The following is a 21,576-nucleotide window of genomic DNA, read 5'->3' on the forward strand; positions in this document are numbered from 1 at the left end:
CAAGAACTGAAATCACGTTTTGCATTTCTAGAAAACGCTAACGCGGATTGAAAGAAAGTAATCTATACAATCCAAATGCATGGAGTCCTTCCTATAAACTTACATTTTTGTATTTGGAATTGTGGCGTTATGATAAAGAAAGAAATAATGCTCTTTTCTCTAACCATTGTCGCGCTATGCTTGGTCGCGCTGGGTGACGTCACCACATTGGTGATGACGTCTATAAGTGAGCGGCACCGTTTCAGATTGGAATGGGAGCTGGCGATTTTTCCCCTATTTTGATCGTTTAATCCGTGAATGGCGCCGAAACAGGACCCGAAACCTAAATTTCAAGAAGGTACCCATGCTCTCGTTTTGTCGTGATCGAAGCATGATGCTAATTGACGTCTAAATGAATAGAATGCAGCTCAGACATTAGCTAACCGCTGCTAGCTTTCATTGTTGTTGCCATGAGACAGTGCATGTCTTTATTCCCGATATTATCTTAATTGTGTTGACAAATGCAAATCCTGCCACTCTAAAGTCCTAGCCAGCTCATTACTCCATTAAAAAAACCTTTTCATTTGGAATATTTAGACCTCCTTCCCCTACAGACCTTTCTGAAATAGCTGCTAGCTTAGCTAGGCTAAACCTAATAGTCGAGGTTGGTTGACGTGTGCACAACTATGAATAAATGATCGAGTTATTGTCCGTTACGTCATCCATAATCTTATTTCTCTAGGGATGTAATGTTTTGTTTGTAAAAATAATAATGCATCTGCTTGTTGACCTGTATTTGAATGAATGCTGTGCTGTGTCCAGGTGAAAGAGTGCTGTGTTTTCATGGGCCATTGCTCTACGAAGCTAAGGTAAGATTCCACAGCACCATTACTTTTGGAAATGTCTCTTTCGTAATATGGGCCAATAATGTCTCTCTCTCTGCAGTGTGTTAAGAGTAACGTCAAGGAGAAACAAATCAAGTACTTCATTCATTACAGCGGGTGGAATAAAAAGTGAGTCTTTTTGTATTATACATTTTGTATGATATATTTTAGATGATATCTTTTGTATCAATGCTTTATTTGCTTATTTGTTCTCTTCCTTCTTCCTAGTTGGGACGAATGGGTTCCTGAGAGTAGAGTTCTGAAGTATGTGGACAGCAATCTGCAAAAACAGAAAGAGCTTCAGAAGGCCAACCAGTATGTCCAGACTCCAGTTTTTCAACATGTCCCCAAAAAATGAGATAGCGATGACAAAAATGTCAACCTATTTCTGTTCAATTGCTATGTTTTGTGATTAAAATAATACTAAGACAAATTATTTCAAATCTTTTTCCCCCCGTAATGTGACCTGTAGTGAAAAAAATATATATACATCTTCTTGAGAGGGGAATTAAAATAATTTGGTTGCACGTGTTTAGAATCAACAAATCATATTTGAATCTGTAACTCATTATTTGACACCAAATTAGTCCTGCACATCAAGGAGTCCCTAAATCGGTCATCCATAATAGCTGTGGTATTGATTTGCCGCCCTGTCCAAAAGCCTGACTTTTTTTTTTTTTGCATCTCTTCTTATCGTAGAGACCATTATGTTGAAGGAAGAATGAGGGGTGCTGCACCGAATAAGAAGATACCCGCGACGTCACAAAAAAACGACGTGTGAGTGCAACGTTTGTTTTTTGTCTCTCCTGCTTTGTAATGCTGGATCATAGTTTTACACTCCTATTTCTTCTTGTTGTTCGTATGCAGGAAAACCAAGAAGAACAAACAAAAAAGTGAGTATGTGTCTTTGAGTCTGTATTGTTGGTTGAGACCTGGCAACTGTCATGTCATTCTCGGTTGACAGCAAGTGGCCTCCTGAGATGGATAAAAATGGGTGAATTTTGCCTGTTTCATTCCTATTCCACAAATGAAACACGAATCATACGACTGTGTTTTAATTGGTTGGGACGCACGGAGCATCTTCCAAAAAATAATTGGAGTCGATCATATCTATATTGTATTTAATATCAGGGAGATAGACTTAACTGTGGCTTTTTTTCTCTTCCAGCTCCTGGTCCAGGAGAAGGTCCGAGTTCAGTCAGTGATCCCACGCACCCTCCACGAAAGAAGAGGGCTCGCGTTGACCCCACTGTTGAAAGTGTATGTTCGCCGCGCTCACACATTGACGTTCCATCACGTTGCGCTGTGCCGGGAAAAGTGTTGTTGGCCGTAACACGGTAACGTGATCTTGTTCGGCCAGGAGGAGACCTTTATAAACAGAGTGGAAGTTAAAGTCAAAATTCCCGAAGAGCTGAAACCTTGGCTTGTAGATGACTGGGATCTGATTACACGGCAAAAACAGGTTAGTGGTGTGGTGATTTTTTTTTTTTTACTCTCTCAGGGCACCTGAGCTGACTTCATCATTTACAGTTGGCAATGGGAAAATAGCGACCCCTGGTGTTCTTTTCGGGGAACAACACGTTGAGGCCTCATACTGTATTATTTTGGGGGTGCTCCTTCTGGCCTTTCCATGCAGTTTTTTTTCTTTCAGCTCTTCCATCTGCCTGCCAAGAAGAACGTTGACACAGTGCTTGAAGATTATGCAAACTACAAGAAATCGAGAGGAACCTCAGACAGCAAGTAACACTTGTTTTGAATCTTCCCAGACGTTGACTTTTTCGGAAGTACTGTCTGGAGTCGAAAGGTTCTTTGCTGTTCCTCGCCCCAGGGAGTTTGCGGTGAGCGAGGTCGTCGCCGGCGTGCGGGAATATTTCAACGTCATGCTGGGCACGCAGCTGCTCTACAAATTTGAGAGGCCGCAGTACGCAGACATCTTGGCCAACCACCCAGATACGTCCATGTCGCAGATCTACGGCGCCCCGCACCTCTTAAGGCTCTTTGGTAAAGCAGCTTACACAGTAGCTCCAACTTTTCTCCAAAGGTTGCGTCCACATTTTGATGCATTTCAATCCGCCATCCGAGGAATGCGCCACTAACTTGGGGGCTCCTCCTTTTGGTTCTGCAAGTGCGAATCGGAGCCATGTTGGCTTACACTCCCCTGGATGAGAAGAGCCTGGCACTGCTGCTCACCTACCTGCAAGATTTCCTCAAGTGAGCAAACGCACACTTCACATTGGCTCACCTGTACAGCAAAGTCACACGTCACTTCTCCGCAGGTACCTCGTCAAGAACTCTGCGACACTCTTCAGCGCCAGCGACTACGAGGTGGCCCCGCCCGAGTACCACCGAAAGGCCGTTTGAGCTTTGGGAGTAGGAGCGCGGATCACCCATGAGGATGCGCCCATCGAGGAAGTCTCGGACCAACTTGTCCTTTCGGTTACTTTCATTTGGAAAGCTGCTAAGTACGCTCTCCCTGTATTGGTATGTTTTTGGAATACCACACTTTAGTTTCCATGACCCGGTTTTGGACAAGAAACTTCAACATTTCACCTTTTAGTTCTTTATTTTTGTTCACGTACAGTCATCATTTTCTAATAAAAGTACTTCATTTCTTCATGGCTCTTTGCTTTTTGCCACAGACTTAGATACTTGTTGGCTGTAACAAAGTACTTCATTTCTTCACGGCTCTTTGCTTTTTGCCACAGACTTAGATACTTGTTGGCTGTAACGCGTGAATGAAACTGAGATCAACTGGGATGGATGTATTTCAGACTTTGGTATACAGTCATTCAGAAGTTATCCAAACAAGCAAAATGTCCGTGGAGTGCAAATCGCATTGAAAGTGCTTTTGTTTGTTTTGGCCCGCCGACTGTTTAACTGCACGGACGTCTCTTGATCTGGCAATCAATTGAGGATTTGTCTAACGGGAGCTTTTAAAAATAGCCGCAATAGTGATCATCGGTGGTGATTTGCGCTGAGTGTCGTTGCTGCCGGCAGATGTGATGACGCATGTGACGCTGCAGATAGAAATATCAGGCACGGGCGGGAATGCTTGCCAACCACCGCGGTGCTCTCCCTTCAACCGCTGTATCGATGCCAAATGTTTGTTTTTGGACTGATTTGTGCTGGATGGTTGACATTGTTATGGCAAAAAGGACCAAAGCACTGAGGAGGGGGTTATTTAATACTGCCCCCCCCAATCACCACCTTTGGTCTTAACTAAAGCCACATGTAGTAACCCACGGCACTTTTCGTTAGCTAGATGAAGACCGCCTTGCACGAGACGGTGGTCCTTTTAACATTTCAAATCATTTCAGCAGGTCGTGGATTCCTTTGTGACCTCCCAGATAAGTCATTGACTCTTTAGGTTTTTTTTTAGGCTTTAACTTTGAAACACTTTTCAGACAGATGTCAAATCCGTCCTTAGCTCATTTGTATTGTTGATGTTATGTTGCAAATCTGCCGCTAGAGGTCAGACTTTGAACTGCGCTGTTGTTTACATGCTGCCATCAAGTTTTAGTGGCGATACACACACACCCACACACACACCCACACACACACCCACCCCACTAAATAGTCTTGACAAGACGTAAAAGTGTCACCCAATCGTCGGCCTGGTTCCCTCCAAGCAGCATGAAATCAAGTGCGCCAACCGCAAGGCCACAATGTTGTCACTTGAACTGCCTGATTTGTGCTTCGTATGATTCCTCAAGAGCAACTCCATCTGCGTTGGACTCTTTTGGAGGTAAAAAAAACCGCCATGGTTTAATGTGGTACTGAATGTTTCCCCAGACTGGGGGTTAGCGGTGGACTAATTAGATATTGGGCAGCGAGTCTTAGCGGTCGGCGCACAGCTTGCTGCCAGAGCTTTTGTGTTTCTGCGTGTCATTAACTATTGGAAAAGTACACTCGCCACAAAAAGAAAAAAAAAAAAAAGAAAGCTGCGGCCAGTACGAGCAAGCCACTAAAAGATGAAAGAATATCTCCCGCTCTTCTGGGGAAAGGAATTTGCACAACATAAACAGCCTGTAAAATGGAAAAGTACATCTGTGTCTATTTGTTTTGCTGAACGGCGGCCAGCGTTGGCACTTCTCGCTCAAAGTCCTTCCAATAACAGAACCGAGCAGAGCAGAGCAGTCCAAATAAAGGGCTGTTTGATAGATCCATCTGCTTCCAATGCAAGCAAGCAAGCAAGCCGTGCTCGGTGGGAGGTTAATTCATGAAAGGCTTCCCAATGCGTTCGAGCCTTTTCTCAATTAGCTTTGACATCACGTGTTTATTGATCCCGCTTGTGTCTCACATGCGAGAATGAAATAGGACTGCCAGTTTGTTTTGTGAATGGATCAAGACATTTTGAAATATTGCTGCTGCTGCTAGTACACTAACTTTTGAATGGACATTGGCCTAGAGATGTCATCTTGGCTCAGGCCTTCCTGTGTGGAGCTCCTTGTCGTTGTTTTTCTCTCAGTTCTCCGGCCGGCTTCCTCCCACATTCCCAAACTGGCCCTGGGAGCTTCATTGAAAACTATCAATTATACATAATGAGTGTGAGTGAGGTAAAAATCCTGTTTGTTTTTCTGGTGAGTTGAACAAGATTATAGTTCACCTAAAGATAGGGGCAGATGAAATGATTTATCCTGGTTTTGTTTGGATTCATACTTTTTCTGTCCTTTATTTGACTTTACGAGCTGGACATGAAAGAGAACCATATTTTCTCCAGAGCAGATGCACGTAACATGCATCTGGTTGCCGAATGAAATGTGGTGTACTTCCCCTGATGACCTGCAGAGGGCATACTTGACTGCAATATAGGCTGTGAAGCGAGTTGCTAGTTGATTGGGTTACCTGCTTTAACCCCATTTATTGTGTTGAAACAAGGTTTGGAACGGCCATTTCCCTTTTCATAGGATCACTTTGACGTTTTTTTTTTTTTTTTATACAGTCTAAGGGTCAATATATATGTATTTGAAGCATACTTTACCGCCCCCCAATAATAGTTCTATCATTAGATCACAACTCTCCTATTGTTCATAGAGCAGAACTGTGGATTCCCACCTAGAAGGCCCATTCCAAAAAAAAAAAAAAAAAACCCAAACAGTACCGCCTGACCGCCAGCTCGGTGTACAATAGATTGGTGGCTGATGAGGTCATTAGGAACTCTGAGTTGTGACACGTTCTCCAGCTGCGCCCTCGGTCAGTTCAGGCTTGAGTGATTCAGCGCGACCTTGCTGAGCCACGGCGCTGCCCTCGGTCTTGTAACTAGTCCGCTGGCTTGTTGACAGCAGCTCGCCCGCCTCGGGGGGCGGCCGGCCGACCATCGGCTGCGGCCTGACCTCCTGCCAGTCTGCACAACGGCGGAGGGCTAATGAGGAGAATTTCTTGACAGCTATTTGCCGCCACTGACACACACACACACACACACGCATCTAAAAGTTTGTCAGGCTTGATGTGTGTATGGGGCTTTCCACATTTTGATGGCTGCGTGTGTGTTCATTTGATGTTTTACTTTCCCTTCAAGGCTTTTGACACACTATAATCACTCCTCAGGTGTGTACTAACATTAAATGTGTTGTTTTTCAAATGCAGACTTATGTAATGGAGGCTGCTCTTGAGCAGAGCGCTCTGGATTTTATGATCATGTATGAGGCAAGTCACAGTATTGGTACTGGCGGATTGGGACAGCTCACTATTAGCCTTCAGGAAGTGGAAATGGGAAAAAAATTTCCCGTGGATCAGAGGAACATTTGTGACTGGTTCCTATTCTCTGTTCATCCCAGGTTTGGTGTTTTTTTTACCCAAGATGATTCAAGCATGTTGTCATGGACCTTCCTGGGAATCCAAAGTGGCCTTCTGCAAATGGACTCAAATAGGTGCGTAAAGATATTATTCGATCTTCTCTGACAATTTGGAGTCTTCCATGTTGCTAGCTTTTCTTTTTGAATGTGGAAGCAAATCTCATAACTGATGCAAAACCGCCGTGCTGTCAATCATCAATTATCGTGTCAAAAATTGTTATGTGGGTACCCCAATTAAAGCACACAATGCTTTGCAATGTCTTGGTCATATGACTAATGGGAGCTAGTTCAACCTCGATTGATTAATGAATTGATTAGAAGCCACGTCCCAATATGTATCTCTCTCTTTTTTTTATCTTGTTGATTGGCTGTGGTGAGCGAATTCGATTCTCCCTCCTTTGTGGGCCGTTGTAGATGAAAGCGAAATGGCACCGAGTCAATGAATGATTCATTTTCCATCTGCGCCGTTTGAGACTCCCGTCGGATGTTTAATCACCTGATAGCGTTGTGTTGGAACACAACAACGGCGCTGTTGGAATCGCTGTAGCATCAGCGCGCTCAAATGTTTTGATCCTCCTCCAAGGGCGCTTGTCGGATATTCACGTGCGCCGGTGCGGGTTGCCGTGCGGGGGATCCCACCCACGGCAACGCGCCATCACGACCCGCGGCTGAGCAGGATGTTATGTTATGGAAACACGGCCTTGACGACACGCTCAACCCGGAGGCCCAGCAGAGACAGGAAGCAGTTGACTTTTTTTTTCTTACCTCCTCCTCCTTTGGGCCCGCGGTCACGATCAGAGCGGACCTCGGCTTACTGCGCGTGTAAAAGTTGTCCAAAACTTATCAGAGGGGATCTAGTGGCCCTTAGCGGAGAGAAGAGCATCAATTATTTGGGCTGGCAGATGTTCATAGAGGCAAATATGCATGAATGCCAAGCTCCCTCAGCCTTCACCGTGCATGCAGGCAGGAGCAGTTGTTCTGCTGGCTCGCGTTCAGACAGCATTCGTCTGAGCTGTCAGCGCCGCCAACCACTTTGCTGGAAATTATTTCACCCCTTAATAAGAGAACCGCGGTGCTCTATTACATTTGGCAGTCAAGGCAACATTCTTGCCGGCTCTGTCATCACGTGGCCGCCATCCAACACTGGGCCTTGTGTGCTCGCTCGGCCGTCGAAAACGTAGCCGGCCGTCTCTGGATTTGCGTCCAATATCACATTGATGATGGACTAGTATTTGGAGGATGCGCTGATATGTGTGGAGGATTTCTACACGGAGAGTCAAAGATCTGCTTGGAGCTCCTTCGTCCCTTCGAAATCACATCGTTTTTGAATTGGCGCCGCGTTTCCATTCATAGACAGGCACATTTGAAAACTGGGGCGGGGCCGTGTGTCACCCGTGAATAACCAAGTGACAATTACGTGAAATGGAATACAACCTTCTCTTTTTGGGTGCACGTTGATTGTCATTTCGGACATCTGCTCATGTTGGAAATAGGCATTTCGAAGCCCGGACGAGGTGCAATCGTGTAAGGCGCTCTCGTCCTTGCCAGCTGCCAATAACAATAATAAAGTTAGCGTGAGACGAGTGCTGACTGTTAACGGTGTGCAACCAAGACTTATGGAGCTTTGCTACAAGGAAGGTCCTTTTTTGGCAGGCTGCCACTTGCCACGCTCTCCCTGAGGGCTTGTACTCATGAATCAGAGAAAATGGGAATTTCACACATTAAAAGAGGGTCAATGTGTCTAATCACAGCAGGGGGTAAGGAAGGAAGGAAGGAAGGTGGGGGGCTGCTTGCTGCTGCTGTTTTAAAGACAATTGATTCAAGGAGCCATCTGTTACAAGGAAACAAAATTCACCAATTGCTCACCTGATGTTGTTACCATCGGGTTGACGTCGTTTCTCGTAGAATCGGCAGCAAATTGTGAAATTCACCTGATAAAACATGAAACACTGCAATGTGTATGCCGAGCCTGTAGGGGGTGTTGTCATGTTTTAAAAATGCTTTTTTTTTGTGGACACAAATGATTGTAAACTTAATCTTCATTAATTCTGGTTTGGGGGAGTGGTTCTGTTTCCTGTAAATGCCAAGCACAGTTTCGGTGACCATAGTGACGGGCGACTTATTTCTTTCGGCAAAGAAGCAAGCCGACACAGTGGTGCCAACTTGACGACTTTACTGACCCCTCTCCCAACTCTTCAAAAAAAGAAATCGTGAGGGAGACAAATTTGGTGTGTTTGAGATTCTCGTCATGTTCAGTCCTGCAGGCCAAACTGCCATCACTGGCTCATTTTATTTTGGCCATGTTGTTGCGGAGGTGCTTTTAAATGACAACCAAATAATGGAGCAATGTGTTTTTCCCCTTCATCCCGCCATGATAATGACCTACGAGTCTTGTCCCTTTTGGCGCTCTGTATATTTGTCTTCCATTGACCTGAGTCGTCGGTAGTATTGACACGCAGACGTTTATTTGTCTGTCCGATCAACAGAGGTCACGCGGCGCTTTGTTTGTTTGCCTGCTCAATTGAGTCGGCTAACGGAGGACGCTAGCCAGGAGATGTAAAAAAGCGCCCATCAGGGCCTCCTCCCTGTCCAGAGCACTGGACCCCTTCAACTCCCAGATAAGAAATGCGGAGTCGCTCCAGACGGTTGTCGCTACTCCAACACAAAACAACCCTCAAAGGAAGGAAACTGTAAATATTTGGGCACCGGTGCGCTTTATGGCGTTTGTTGTAAAAGGAATTATAGCAGCGGGCGGGGAAGGGAGGGAGGCCGCTTGCCATGCAGCCGTAGCAGAGCAGCCCGTGTTTACAACATCGCCTGCGAATCCTCCCACGACTCTCGGCCAAGTCAACCAAATAAGCAGTTGGGTGCGCGGAATGCAAACAGCAGCAAGTTGAGCCAAACAGGTGTGAGCGAGCGAGCGAGCGTGCTGCCGCCCTGCAGGCCAATTGCGCCCTTGGCCACTGGAGGTGACTCACGGGCAAGACGGGGCCGTGTCTTTAAAGCCGTCGAGTGGATCAAATACTGTCATTTGCTGGCTAAACCCGCAGGCTATGGAAGAAGACTGTAATAAGGCGTTCCGAGCACAAAACACGGCTAACAGCCTAGCATAGTGTGGCTACCCCACGGAAATATTCATTGGTTTGAAGCAACAGTTGCAATATTTCACCTCACACTTCTTGCATGCTAATCATGCTAATACTGCTTGGCTAGGTGTAAGAATAGATCAAATAGGCAACTCTTCAAATCAACGTGAACGTGAGCGGAAGCCAGAGTCGCTGGAGTAAATCCACACAGGATTGACGGAAGCAAGACGAGAATGCCAAACCTGAGAACTGCGAGACAGACTCGCTAACCAGTCGCCAACTGCCCTGTAGTGATCTTGTCATCATTTCTGGAGGACGCATTGTTTTCCTCCACAACGTCATCCACCTCTTTAGCTTCTGCCTCCTCATCTTATCTGTATCCGTCTCATCTATGGCCGCCTCCGGTCTCTTTCATCTCCCCACCGCCGGCCGGCCGGCCATCTCGTCCAATGTGCTCGCTTCCCAAAAAGGTCACGCGGCCGCCTCGTCCCAGATTGCCAGAGGATCGGGAGTCCTCATTATCCTGTTAACTGTACATTCATCTGACAAGACAGTGGAGCGAGAGAGCGAGAGAGCCAGAGAGCGAGAGAGCGAGAGAGCCAGAGAGCGACTCCCGGCATCATTAAGCTTTAATGGACAGCCTGGAAATGAGAGGGAAGCCATAAAAGCGGGAGCCGAAGCAGAGTCTGCCTTTAATGTCTCTGATCGCCCTGACAGGATTATTAATCAGGAACTAAAGGAATTTAAAACCTTTGCTCTTGGCTCCCTCACTTAGAGTCTTTAGCTTGCGCCATTACATAGCAAGCCGGGGTCAGGAGGGCCGCAGCTAATTGCTTCTACAGGGTTTTGAATAACAATGAGCTGAGCCCAATTACTGCTCTACAGAGAGGCGGCGGCGGCGGCGGAGGAGGAGGAGGAGGCCCGGCGAGGATGGCGGGTGGAGGAGGAGGAGCGGCCGCCGCTGTCTCTCTCCTCCTCGCAGTTGGGATATTAATGAGATCAGTAAATGAGTGCCGCCGCGGACGGGGGATGTGTTGGAGAAGAAAGAGCTAGCAAGGCGGCGGCGGCGGCAGCGGCGGCGGCAGCGGCGGCGGCAGCGGCGGCGGCTCCTCCTCATTGGCTATTCCATTCGACTTTGCCACCAAACGCCTCACTCTTTTTGTCCCACATTTTCCTTTCTCTTTGTATCTTCTGTTCATTTATTAGTGATATGTTTTGCGGAGCAGAGCGGGGCGGGGGCGTCCCTGCGGTCCTTTGATAGCGCCGCTCGCTGCCTCCCTGTTTTGTCAAGCCTTTAATGGCGTCTGCCGAGCTTTCTTCTGCGCTGATGGCCAACACACGTAGTTAGTCCCAGCAGTTGAGATGAGGCTGCTGCCCTATAAATGGGAGCACCCTCAAAGGCGGGGGGGCCGGCCGGGCGGGGACCCTCATTTTTCAAAGCTTGTTTTGGGTGCGAGATGAGGCTGTGCTAAAGTGCAGCAGGCACACGGTGGGCCCGCTCTGGCTCCTGATGAAAATCCTCGATCAGATTTTGGAGAGCTCATTTGTTCCGCTAGGCAAAAGAGCTTCTGGAGCGCTTGAAAAGAAGTCTTGTGCTTCTGCAATTTTTTTTTTCTTTCTTTCTTTTCTCGGCATCCTCGGAACGTTTGCGTTCGTGTCGAAGCGTAGGACTTGTTAAATGGATCTTCTTTGGCATTCATGAATTTCTCCTCTCTCCGAGAATTTGCGGCTTTCAATAAAAGGCGCCATTATGCCGCCGCCTCCTCATCTGCTTCTCAACTGCCGGTGGAGTGGCGCAAATTGGAAATGAGATTTAAATATCGCTTGAAACGGGGAGCTGGTGTTCACCTACGCCCGGGGGGGCGCGCAAGCATTTGCTGGGACTGATTGTGAGATGTTAATTGGCGCTAGCAGAAGCTTTAGCCCCGACCTTTCCACATCAACAGGCAAAGCAAATTCTCCGTAGCCTCGCACGCCTTTTGTCACTCTCGCGTTTCTCCCCGACGAGACGGATTCTCTTTGCTTACGCTTTTAATCGCTCGGCTACGGAGCGGCGGGCGGGCGGCGCCATACTCCAGCTGGAATGAGAAGGAGATAAATGCCTTCTTAACTCTAGACTGCAAATGAACTACAAATCCTTGAGCTGGATTGCTCATTCTTCAATTATGCAAGCTTCCATCTGGTTTCCCCCCCCCCCGTACTTAACCGTGTCAAAAAAAAAAAACATCCCCGAAACGCAGTATATGCAAACATTGGCGCCACGATAGATTATGATACTGTCAGCAGTCAAATCCAAGAAAGGATAAGAACAGGAGTCGTGTTCACGCTGCCATTTGAGCCACGCGCCCGCCCGCCGCCGCAGATGCTTTGTTTTCTGCCGCCTTGAATATTCATCCGTGGCGATTGATTGGCTTCACGTCGATTCATCTTGCAAATCCCCTTTGAAATTCCTCCGCAGCCGCGTGGCGCGTTGACGACGACGTCGCCTCTCATCATCGTCCAAAAAAAGAACAAGGCCTGCTAATCTATTCTCGACGCTTCCATCTGCACGCTGTAACAGTGTCACAGCTGTGCTCTTCCAAGACTTGATCATTATTTCACTTTTATTTTGTCTGCCTAATTACCTCATTAATTCCGTTGTTTTGATTGCGGTGTTTACCGGGTGCTCGCTGCAAGTGTAATCCGCTTGTATTTGTCTGTTTGAAGAAGAAGCGCCCGCGCTGAATTATTCATGCGCCGCTTCAGCGACAGCGCCGCCGTTTAAACGATCAAGGCATTCGTGAAATCAGCCCTCCCACACACACACACACACACACACACACACGCTCATGCACTAAGTGCCCCGAGGCGGTGTGAGCAAGGGCCTTGGTCAAATCGGACACCATCTTGTGACCTTTCACCCACTCACGACCCCAAACACTCTATCATGTCAATCGTGTCCGATTTGTTGGCTCACTTTGAACCACGCTGTGTACAAATCAATTGATTACCGATTACTTTTGTTCTACTCGACTTTACGCTCGAGAAATTCAGGGCGATACCCGTACTTGTTCAAAGTTGAAACAAGCAGATAGCTCGAAGTCTATTCATCGAAATACCTTCGTCTAGCTTGTGCCTTGAAGGACAAAAATAGGCGCCTTCTTTATTCCTAGCGGTGCTGGATGAGTAATTTCCCGGTGGGACGACGAAGAGAGAAGCGAGCGTCGGCGTCTCTCGGGAGGATCGTCTGTTTATTGTGTTTACCATAAAACCCTGAAGGACATGCAGACGTTGTCATCACCAGTGGCGCATAGAATACACTCTCTCCTCCTTGACTTTTTCCTTTTTTTTGGGTGTCACCTCATTTCCTTCCCGTGAACTAGATGACGAGCGAGGGTGGCAGGCAGGCGTCACTTTTCCACATTTGCTAAAGCGCTTTGACATCTCTTAAGGGACCGCGCTCCTCTTATACACTCATTTACATGAAGAGAATCCTTCGACAGGCGTCATTTGTTCGCCGCTTCTTTCTTTCACGCCAATCCCTAAGGGGCCCATTGTCCTTAAAATGCACAAATCATAAGCACGAGCTGTGCTTTTCTTTCCGCCTTGATGGACGTTATCTGCTAGCACGACGCCGGGCCCCGAGCATACACAACGTAGGCTTTTATTTCCAAAATATTGTGTGTGCTTTTCTCCGCGTATCCAAGTCGATTCTCCATTCTCTTTGATCGAGCTTGAACATACATCTTTAATCCGCGCTGCAGGCTGCGTGCGGGGCAGCGTGTCGTTGCAGCTCCACCGGGAGACCTACAGAGGGCAGCATCACAAATGCGGCCTGCTTTCTCGAAGTCTGTGGAATCACCTGCGACCGAGCGAGCGCCTGCCACGCCTACTGCGTCTTCATTAACACGCTTCTTCGTTGAGTCACACGAGGAATAAGAAATAATTAGGAAAAGAAAAAAAAAGCGTGTGATGAGGAAAGCACCCCCGGACCCTCGGGGTGTTCTTCTGTTTGTACTGACAGAGGACGACTTATGCTAATTGAGCGTTCTTTGCATAATTAGGCAGGAAAAAAAAGGTTTAGCATTATTATTAGTGGAAGATCGCCAGATTGAGGGTAATTTTAAGTTTCCCCAGCAGGGTGCTGAATTTAAAAAAAAAAAAAAAAGGGAGACTCTCTCAATGTTATTCCTGCCTTCTTTTGATGCGGGCTGCATAATTCATCTAAGATACTTAGCCTGAATACACTTTAATGATGATGACTTTTCCCAATGTGATTTTTTCCAAGTGTTTTAATGTACTGTCTTCATAGCAGATGTGTTTGCCGTGGGGAAACGTGAGGACGGGCAAATCAAGCTCGTCAACTCCAGCCAGCTTTCATTTCGATTTAATGAGCCTTCCCTTTTTTTGACCTCATGCTGGGTGCTATGCGGCGGCGGCGGCGGCGTTCTCGTGCGTGTAAAGTCACAACACGAGCGATACTGCCAAGGGGCTGCGAGCTGCTAACGTCACGCAGACAGGCCAAAATAGAAGGCTAAAAGCGGAGTCCGCTGGGACCTTTGCCCAAGGCTGCTTTTACACTGCAGGTCCAAGTGTCCAATTATGATTTAATGCCCATATCCCAAAGCATTTACATGTGAATTTCACGTGACACATCCCATATGACTGCACTTACTTACATTTCCTGAACGCATGCAGCAAGCCACAGACGCTTAAATCGCACTTAAGCATTGACCTGCCCTGACTCTTCCTGCTATTGATTTTAAAGGAGCATCATTTCAACATGACTTTGCGATACCTGCTCTTGAAATGATTCTTGGCACACCTCTAACAAAGTATATTTAGAAAACAATTAGCTAGTTAGCTAGGCCACGTTGTGTTTTTGACCTTCCTTCTTCTCTACATTAATTAGATTAGAAACATAAAGTATCATTTTGGGTACCGTTTTTTTCCATGTATAATGCGCCCCCATGTATAATACGCACCCTAAAAATGACATGTTGATGCTGGAAAAAAGCCTGTACCCATGTATAATACGCACCCAAATTTTGACTCCTACTTAAGTCCGTAAACAAAGATCATCTTTGGGAACAAGCGGATGTTATTCTGCCGGTCAGTATCACTGCGCATGCGCTAGCAAACTCAAGAGCGAAAAAATGTTTCGGATTTGTGTAGGGTACATTGTGACAGCAAACGAGCAGGTGATCGAGCAAGCGTCTGGTACGAGAGAGAGCATTGTCTTCGTATGGAGCGTGTTTGAAGTGAACAGCAGAGAAGAAAGCGCATCTGTAATGGCGACCTCCGTATGATATCCGGATAAAATAAAAAATAAAATAAAAATTGTACCCATGTATAATGCGCACCCCAGATTTTAGGACAATAAATTAGTGAAATTCTGCGCATTATACATGGGAAAAAACGGTAATTGTCATTTAATTGAATTCTTTCACAAAAAAATACTTTTGTCGTTCGCTTTCATTAACTCTAATAGCCTTATTGTCGTTTGCTAGTTTATTTGCTAAAAAAACCCGCCACTTGATTTATGCTAGCCGCTCGCTAGCTGCTAGCACACAGCAGCTAATGGACTACTTTTCCTCCCCCAGGTCTGATCTCTGTCCACGAAACATCGAAACACAGCGTAGGTCAGCGTTTTTCCTTCCAAACCAAACTGTCCCATGAGAGCCATATTCTCTCATCACGTCACTTGACTTCCTCCAAACCTTGAAAGTAGCCTTTGCCTGCATTAAGACTTTACGATAGTTGACACTGCATGCAGTAAGTGTTTCTATCTCCGTCTTTACAAGGCACCAGGGATTAGGCCACGGTAGCACACTCATCTCATTTGCGTCAGAGCGCTTCAATACGTTCTGCACCAATACGAGCTCCAATTGAGACGTGGGCTCCCCCCCCGTTGTTCTCCATCAACATGGCCGCCCGCTTCTCGGATGCGGGGAATGTTCCGGCGCTTCAAAGGTTCCCTTGCTTTTTTTTTTTCTTCCTTCTGTTCTGCGCACCAGCCCACGGCCACAAGCACACAGATGAATATTTCAAAAGCTGTTTCTTTGCTGGCTCTCGCCAATAGCATGTCTCCCACAGTCCTTCTCCTCGGATCCCCACCTGGCCGCTCTGTGGCTCAGCCAAATGTGAGATTTTCTTTTGCACGTCTCGTGTTTTGCCGCTCCACTGCTCCCCTCCATCCAATGGCTATGTTTTACAGATTAATAAGAGATGATCCTGCTAGGTCCACTACCAAAGCAGTTGGGAGCGAGAGGTGTGTTTGGGGCCGGGAGCCGTCTGTAGTTGAATTTTAATGAGTACCAAGGGGAATATCCTGTCTGTTTTTTATTTCTTTTTTTCCATTTCTTCTTTTTTTTATCCTGGGCTGTCCTTCTGGTGCCTGGCTGTGAATGACTGTCACACAAACAAGGTATTTGCCATCATGCCTCTGTTTTGGCTGCCCAACAACGGTCTGGCCTGGCCTCCCTCCCTCGCAGGCACACCTGCTCCCTCCACTGTCTTAATTGAACAGATGATCCGCCAATTTGTCTTGTTTATCTTCAGAGGCGCACCGGCCCGGCCCGGCCCGGCCCGGCCCGGCCCGGCCCGGCCCCTCCCCTCCCCTTACAGTGCAGATGCTAGCAGAGCTTTTTTTTTTTTTTTTTGGTGATGACACATCTTGTAGTCATTATTGAATAATTCATCTCTGCATGAATGTCTTTAGATAGCATCTTTAGCACCTTTTTTTTTGGTCTCCACCTCTTTGTTGAGGAAACCTTTATTCTTCTTTCAGCTGACAGCGCAGCGTACGATAAACGATAATTGCCTGGCTCGACTCATCTATTGATATTGAAATAATGCAAGGCGGTTTAAAGGTTATAGTAAAGTCATTAGCGTCAAAAAAAATGCTGGCAAGTGACTGTTCCGTGAAAGAACAAAGTAGAACTTTCACCATTTTAGATTCTTCTTTGTTTTGCCCTTTTGGTTCAGCCAGAAGAGGCGCTAGTGAAGAAGAAGCATCAGCTCAAGAAAAAAAATGGCTCTAAAACCAGGAGTTCAGAACATTCACGACGATTTTCTTTTTTTACCTGAGCCATCTAAAGAGTGTTTAATAATTTTCCCAACAGTTGACCAAATAGTGAAGCCAAAAGCTTAAGTTTTATAGGTACAAATAAAAATCAAATAAATCCAGTGGAAGACCCTTTATAGTACTAAAAAAGTTACATTCAGTCAAACTTAAATGCAGAAAGGTTTTTGGTGATGCCAAAAATATTAAATATTATGGAAGGTAACACAAATGTGTGGTCTTTTTGTGGAATTCCCCAACCACTTGTGGCTCAAATAAATTTTGGACGTTGCGTGTCGTTTCTGCTGCTGTTGGGCTGTGACAGTTTACGCCCTTCTCCATCACCATGGCAACTGGGGTGGGGGCATATGCAGGTGGTGGACGTCATGGTGCGCCGTTTGATTGAAGACTAGCACACATCTGCTTCGATGCTGCTACACTCGAGCAACCCCGTGAATATGAGTTGGAGTAATATTAGTTGACATACAAATTTGTGGACGGAAATATTTGACCGAAATGAGGCCACAAGTCTAGCTTTATTAAATAATAATAATACATTTTATTATTATAATACATAGAAACAACAAAAGAGAGAAATGCTTCATTCTTGGTAAGCCGACTATACTGTCTTGTCTTCCAGCCCACTTTGCTATGGAGTGTGAAACACAAGATGAAAGCGGAGAAAAAAATGCACAAGCCTCCTCGCTCATTACTAAAACCACCTTCAGCGTAACGGTGAGTGCTATTTTCATTTGTTTGTAAATAAATGAACCCAAACTATATCGGATACTATGATTCAAAAACACTGCAATATCATTTCAAGCTTATCTTGCAACCTCGTTAAAAATGAATCACTAGCCGTAACGAACCGTTTGAACTTTGTAGTAGCCACACAAACATACACATGAACTAAAGATGCTAACCACCCAGGCTAAACGCAACTCCTGAACATTCATATATATTCGTCTCTCAGTGGAGTTGTATCGTCGTAACGAGACTTTCTTGACACCGATTTCTACTTTTCTAGCCGTGAATGCTTTGTCGCCATCTTGTGGCGTATTGAGGTATTACAACAATAAAAGAAAAATCCACTTGTTATTCAGAAAACAGTTGCATAAAAAATTGGGAGTGAAATAGTATCTGTAGCCACTGTGTGGGCTTTTCCCGAAGCCTTTTGTGATTCTCTCCGAAATCTTTTGAGCTCGTCTGCAACCTGGGCTCAACGACCGGGAGGTGATAAGTGTTTCCACAGGGTCATAAGAGGCTAAGGTGGGGGTCCAAGTGCGACCACGTGTCGCTATCGGCGAGCGCTTCACTCGGAGGCCGGCTGTAAAGATCGGTGACATGGCAAAGAAATGAGATCTTGTCTTCCCAGCTGAGCACTTGAACACGAGGCTTTTTCTCCAGCCCAAAGTGTTTTTGTGATTCCAGGCGGCTGGATCAATAGCGCCGTGTTGTAACATTGACAGGCAGGCCCTGCCTGCACAGGCAGGCGACAGCTTCACTTACTGGAAAAAGGCTCTCCATTAGCCTCTGCCGCTTGTCATTGTTATGCTGGCCAGGCTTGTGACATTTGCGTGGGGCGGATGGGTGGCAAGTGGCTCCCTCCCTATTCATGCCTGCCACGGCGCTATTTGAATTCTCATCAGGTTTGACGGACAGCGCCCGCAGTTATCATCAAGAGAATGGAATCCTGGCCGACCTCAAATGCCAGAGCCGGCCGCCGGTGTCCTACGGGGCGGCTGATAAGAGCCGCGGGCGCTCGCTGGCCCGGACGGACGGACGGACGGCATCTCCCCCCCACGCGGCCTCTCGCCCTTTAGCTGTTGTCTTTGGAATCTGGAGGTTAAATGGCGTGGCTTTTCTCATGGTTTTGAAGAAGCCCGCTGATAGGCCGCCCGCCCGCCTCCTCTCCTCCCTCGGCCCAGGAAGTGCTCCACTCGAGGCTTTGCTCTTCAAGCCTCACACTCCTCTTGAGCTGAGCCATCTCCCCCACCTTGCTCTCTCAGCCCCTCCCAGCGTTTCAAACTATATTGCCTGCCCTCCGCTATTGATTGCACAAGATTGGGTCCTGCCAAGTGCTCCTTGGAGTCTGCTGCTGCTATATTAAGCCGTTTTTCCAGCAGCCGATGACAGTGCTGGGAAGGAAGCAAGGAAGGAAGGTTTTGCTCGCTTTTAATTGCTGCTCTCAGCTCAGTGTTAATTGATTTGGCAAGCAAATGGACAGAGGATCTAAAAATATTGGCCCGGCCTGCAGAGCTGCGGTCCAAGGGGCTAAATAAGGCCCTGAGCAAAAAGTAGCAACAATAGAATGGCACTCAGATCTTTGCCAAGCCCCACACAAAAAAAAAAAAGAAATCCACCAAATCCTAGTGACAATTGGATACTCCTAAAATGTGAGTTTCACTTGAATTTGAGGCTGTTAATCACACTCCACTTTCTCGGTGTGTATGCAGTACACACATACCTGCGGTCTGAGAGTGGACCCATGCTCACACTGAGTACGTGTTGCCCGCATCGATGAAGCTCGTGTTTCTCCTGACGAGCGTGCTGAGTGGGTTTGTGCCGCACACTCAGAAAGTGGGAGCGCCCGCCCGCGTCAGCAGTCGCCGGCCTCTTATTGCACATGGGGCTGTTTTATGGAAGCCACTGCACTTAAATGCACCATTCATCTACTCTGTCCGCTCCGGCCGGCCTTCCATTTCCTGCTCTGTCACATGCATGATTAAGACTAGCTGGAAGCATTCATCAAGCAACCGCGGCGGGAGGCGGTGGCTCACGTGCTTGGCAAAGTGAGATTTAAAGACGTCCCTCACTTGTCAGTGGGCTCCACGCACGCCTTCATCCGATGACTTGAGGAAACACGGCGCAGCTACTTTGTCATCGATTGTTTTCAATGGCTTGACCGTGTGTGTTTTTTTGGGTCAAGTGAATCCCATTAGAGAGCGTCTGCCCGCCTGCCTGTTCCACTGCCTGTTCCTCTCAACTGAGAGCTCATTTGCTAATGGAACTGCTCTTATTAGAAGGCAATTATTATTAATTACCAGCGGCCCTTCCAGCCCTCGCTTCTTTGAGACGAGTGGCATCCATCCATCCATCCGTCCGCCTGCGGCTGGCTGCGAGCCAAGCGGCGACATTGTCATTATCGGTGTGCCTGCCTGCCTGCCTGCCCGAGGCCTGGTAAAATGGCATTATTGCAACTTGCCTACAGGGAACAAGCAGCCAGACGTTTAATTTCCCTAACAGCTCGGGAAATATTTGTTGCATCACTAAACGGGGCGCACGGCAAATATCTATCGCCGCCGCCGCGCAATTAACCGCATCGATCATTTACATAGTGCTCATTTTCATAATGCTCCTTTTATTATCGGAGGGAAAAATTAAGTCAGGAATTTATTTGCACACCCACTGCAAATGGTAACCGTGTGCTAATTGGCTGTTAGATGATTAATAAGCTTATGGCGCATGCTAATGAGCGGCGGCGGCGGCGCGCTCAGTGTTTCCGAGGCGCTTGTGTTTTGCCTGCTTAATTAGGCAGATAATGATGTCACTTGTTGCTTTGACTTTCAAGTAAATACAGTCAAATAGGAACCAAAAAAAAAACGTGGTTTTCATCGGCGGGAACTCTGTACGCGTTACGTGTTATATATAAAGTGACACTAATTGCTTCAAGGGGCTTCTCCAGCTAACCACGCAATTAAATGGTGACCCAGTGAACTTTCCACATTTGACTTTGTCATCCAGCAGAATACTTTTGCTTCGCTGCGGGTTTTGAATGATGAATAATAGTAGGATAATTCCCATCCCTCGACGACCTTTGAGTACAGGCGGAACCGATTGAAAGCATGTGCTCAAGTAGCCCGAATGGTTTATGTAGGGCGGCGTTGGCTCATCTGTAAGGACTTTGGGCTATGGAAATGGGGGGGGGGGGGTCACAGGTCAAGTCGACCAAATATGAAAATGGCAACCACTTGTTGGAGAGAGGCTAGTCTGTTTCCAGGCCATTTGTGATTGTAAATAAGTCTCAGTTCCACGATGTTGAGTGTTGGTGTGAATTAGCAGTGTAGCGTAATTAGCACACTAGCAACATGTTAGCCTAGCTTCTCTTTTGTTTTTTTTTTTTCTTCGACTACTCTTTCTGTATCATTAGTGCCTCCTACAGTTCGATATTGGTACTACAACAGACACCTTTTGGTCCAAGTGGCTATTGTAAGTTTGTTTATTTTGCCCACTTTGCCACACTTGAGAAAAGAAAATCAATCGAATCAATCTTTGCTCTAATTGCATGACGTACACCGTGCTAGTGAATCGTGGGGCGACGAGGGAGGCTGCGCACTTTGGTGGTTTAAACATTCATGATTTATCTTCCCATTGCATCGCACTTGAGCTCTTTCGCGCGAGTCTTGAAGTGTTGACTAAACACTTTGTCATAACAAAACATTGCGGGGTAGACTAGGGTGAATCACGTACGACTGGAAAAAAAAACCCCACGAAAATCAACATTTTAAAGCTACCGCAGCAGTTTTGCAGTCTTTATGATTTGAAAATTGCAATCTTCTACTTTCAAATTAGCCAAACATGCAGAATATGTAATTATGTATATTTCTGTGTATCTGAAAGCCGAATGCAGAATACTCTGGGGAAAAAAAAATCATAGCTTCATGTAGCTCCATCCTTTGGGGGTGGGGGCTGGTTGAGGCGAGGAACCCTCTGTTGAGTGGCCCCATGTTTCCTCCAAACGCTTTGTAGATAATGACTGCAGTTTGTAACTTTTCTTACATAAGGCCCAA

The 21,576-nt window shown here is 46.7% G+C and overlaps 2 protein-coding genes across 2 annotated transcripts in view; both read left to right on the plus strand.

The window, feature by feature from the left end:
- The first annotated feature begins 199 nt into the window (after nt 1–199).
- On the plus strand, nt 200–3,479 carry morf4l1 (mortality factor 4 like 1). Its single transcript, XM_061282909.1, has 12 exons — nt 200–337; nt 802–848; nt 925–992; nt 1,092–1,178; nt 1,563–1,640; nt 1,731–1,756; nt 2,032–2,123; nt 2,224–2,325; nt 2,515–2,603; nt 2,692–2,864; nt 2,990–3,074; nt 3,140–3,479. The coding sequence occupies exons 1-12, from the start codon at nt 298–300 to the stop codon at nt 3,222–3,224; spliced, it is 972 nt and encodes a 323-aa protein (XP_061138893.1). The 5' UTR covers nt 200–297; the 3' UTR covers nt 3,225–3,479.
- Nucleotides 3,480–4,446: 967 nt separating this feature from the next.
- tle3a (TLE family member 3, transcriptional corepressor a) overlaps nt 4,447–21,576 on the plus strand; it is a 51,271-nt gene continuing 34,141 nt past the window's right edge. Inside the window, exons 1-3 of the mRNA XM_061283132.1 lie at nt 4,447–4,608; nt 6,641–6,733; nt 17,427–17,521. The gene's annotated coding sequence lies outside the window, so the exon portion shown is untranslated. The remainder of the gene's footprint in view (nt 4,609–6,640; nt 6,734–17,426; nt 17,522–21,576) is intronic.

Source organism: Syngnathus typhle, linkage group LG7 (genome assembly GCF_033458585.1).
Source record: "Syngnathus typhle isolate RoL2023-S1 ecotype Sweden linkage group LG7, RoL_Styp_1.0, whole genome shotgun sequence".
Lineage (NCBI taxonomy): Eukaryota > Metazoa > Chordata > Actinopteri > Syngnathiformes > Syngnathidae > Syngnathus > Syngnathus typhle.

Bases quoted from the DNA above. Each gene is read 5' to 3' on its own strand.
- morf4l1 (XM_061282909.1), top strand. From the start codon at position 298: ATGGCGCCGAAACAGGACCCGAAACCTAAATTTCAAGAAG. The intron at 1,757-2,031 runs GTGAGTATGTGT...TTTCTCTTCCAG, and splicing joins CAAGAAGAACAAACAAAAAA to CTCCTGGTCCAGGAGAAGGT. The intron at 2,326-2,514 runs GTTAGTGGTGTG...TTTTTCTTTCAG, and splicing joins TGATTACACGGCAAAAACAG to CTCTTCCATCTGCCTGCCAA.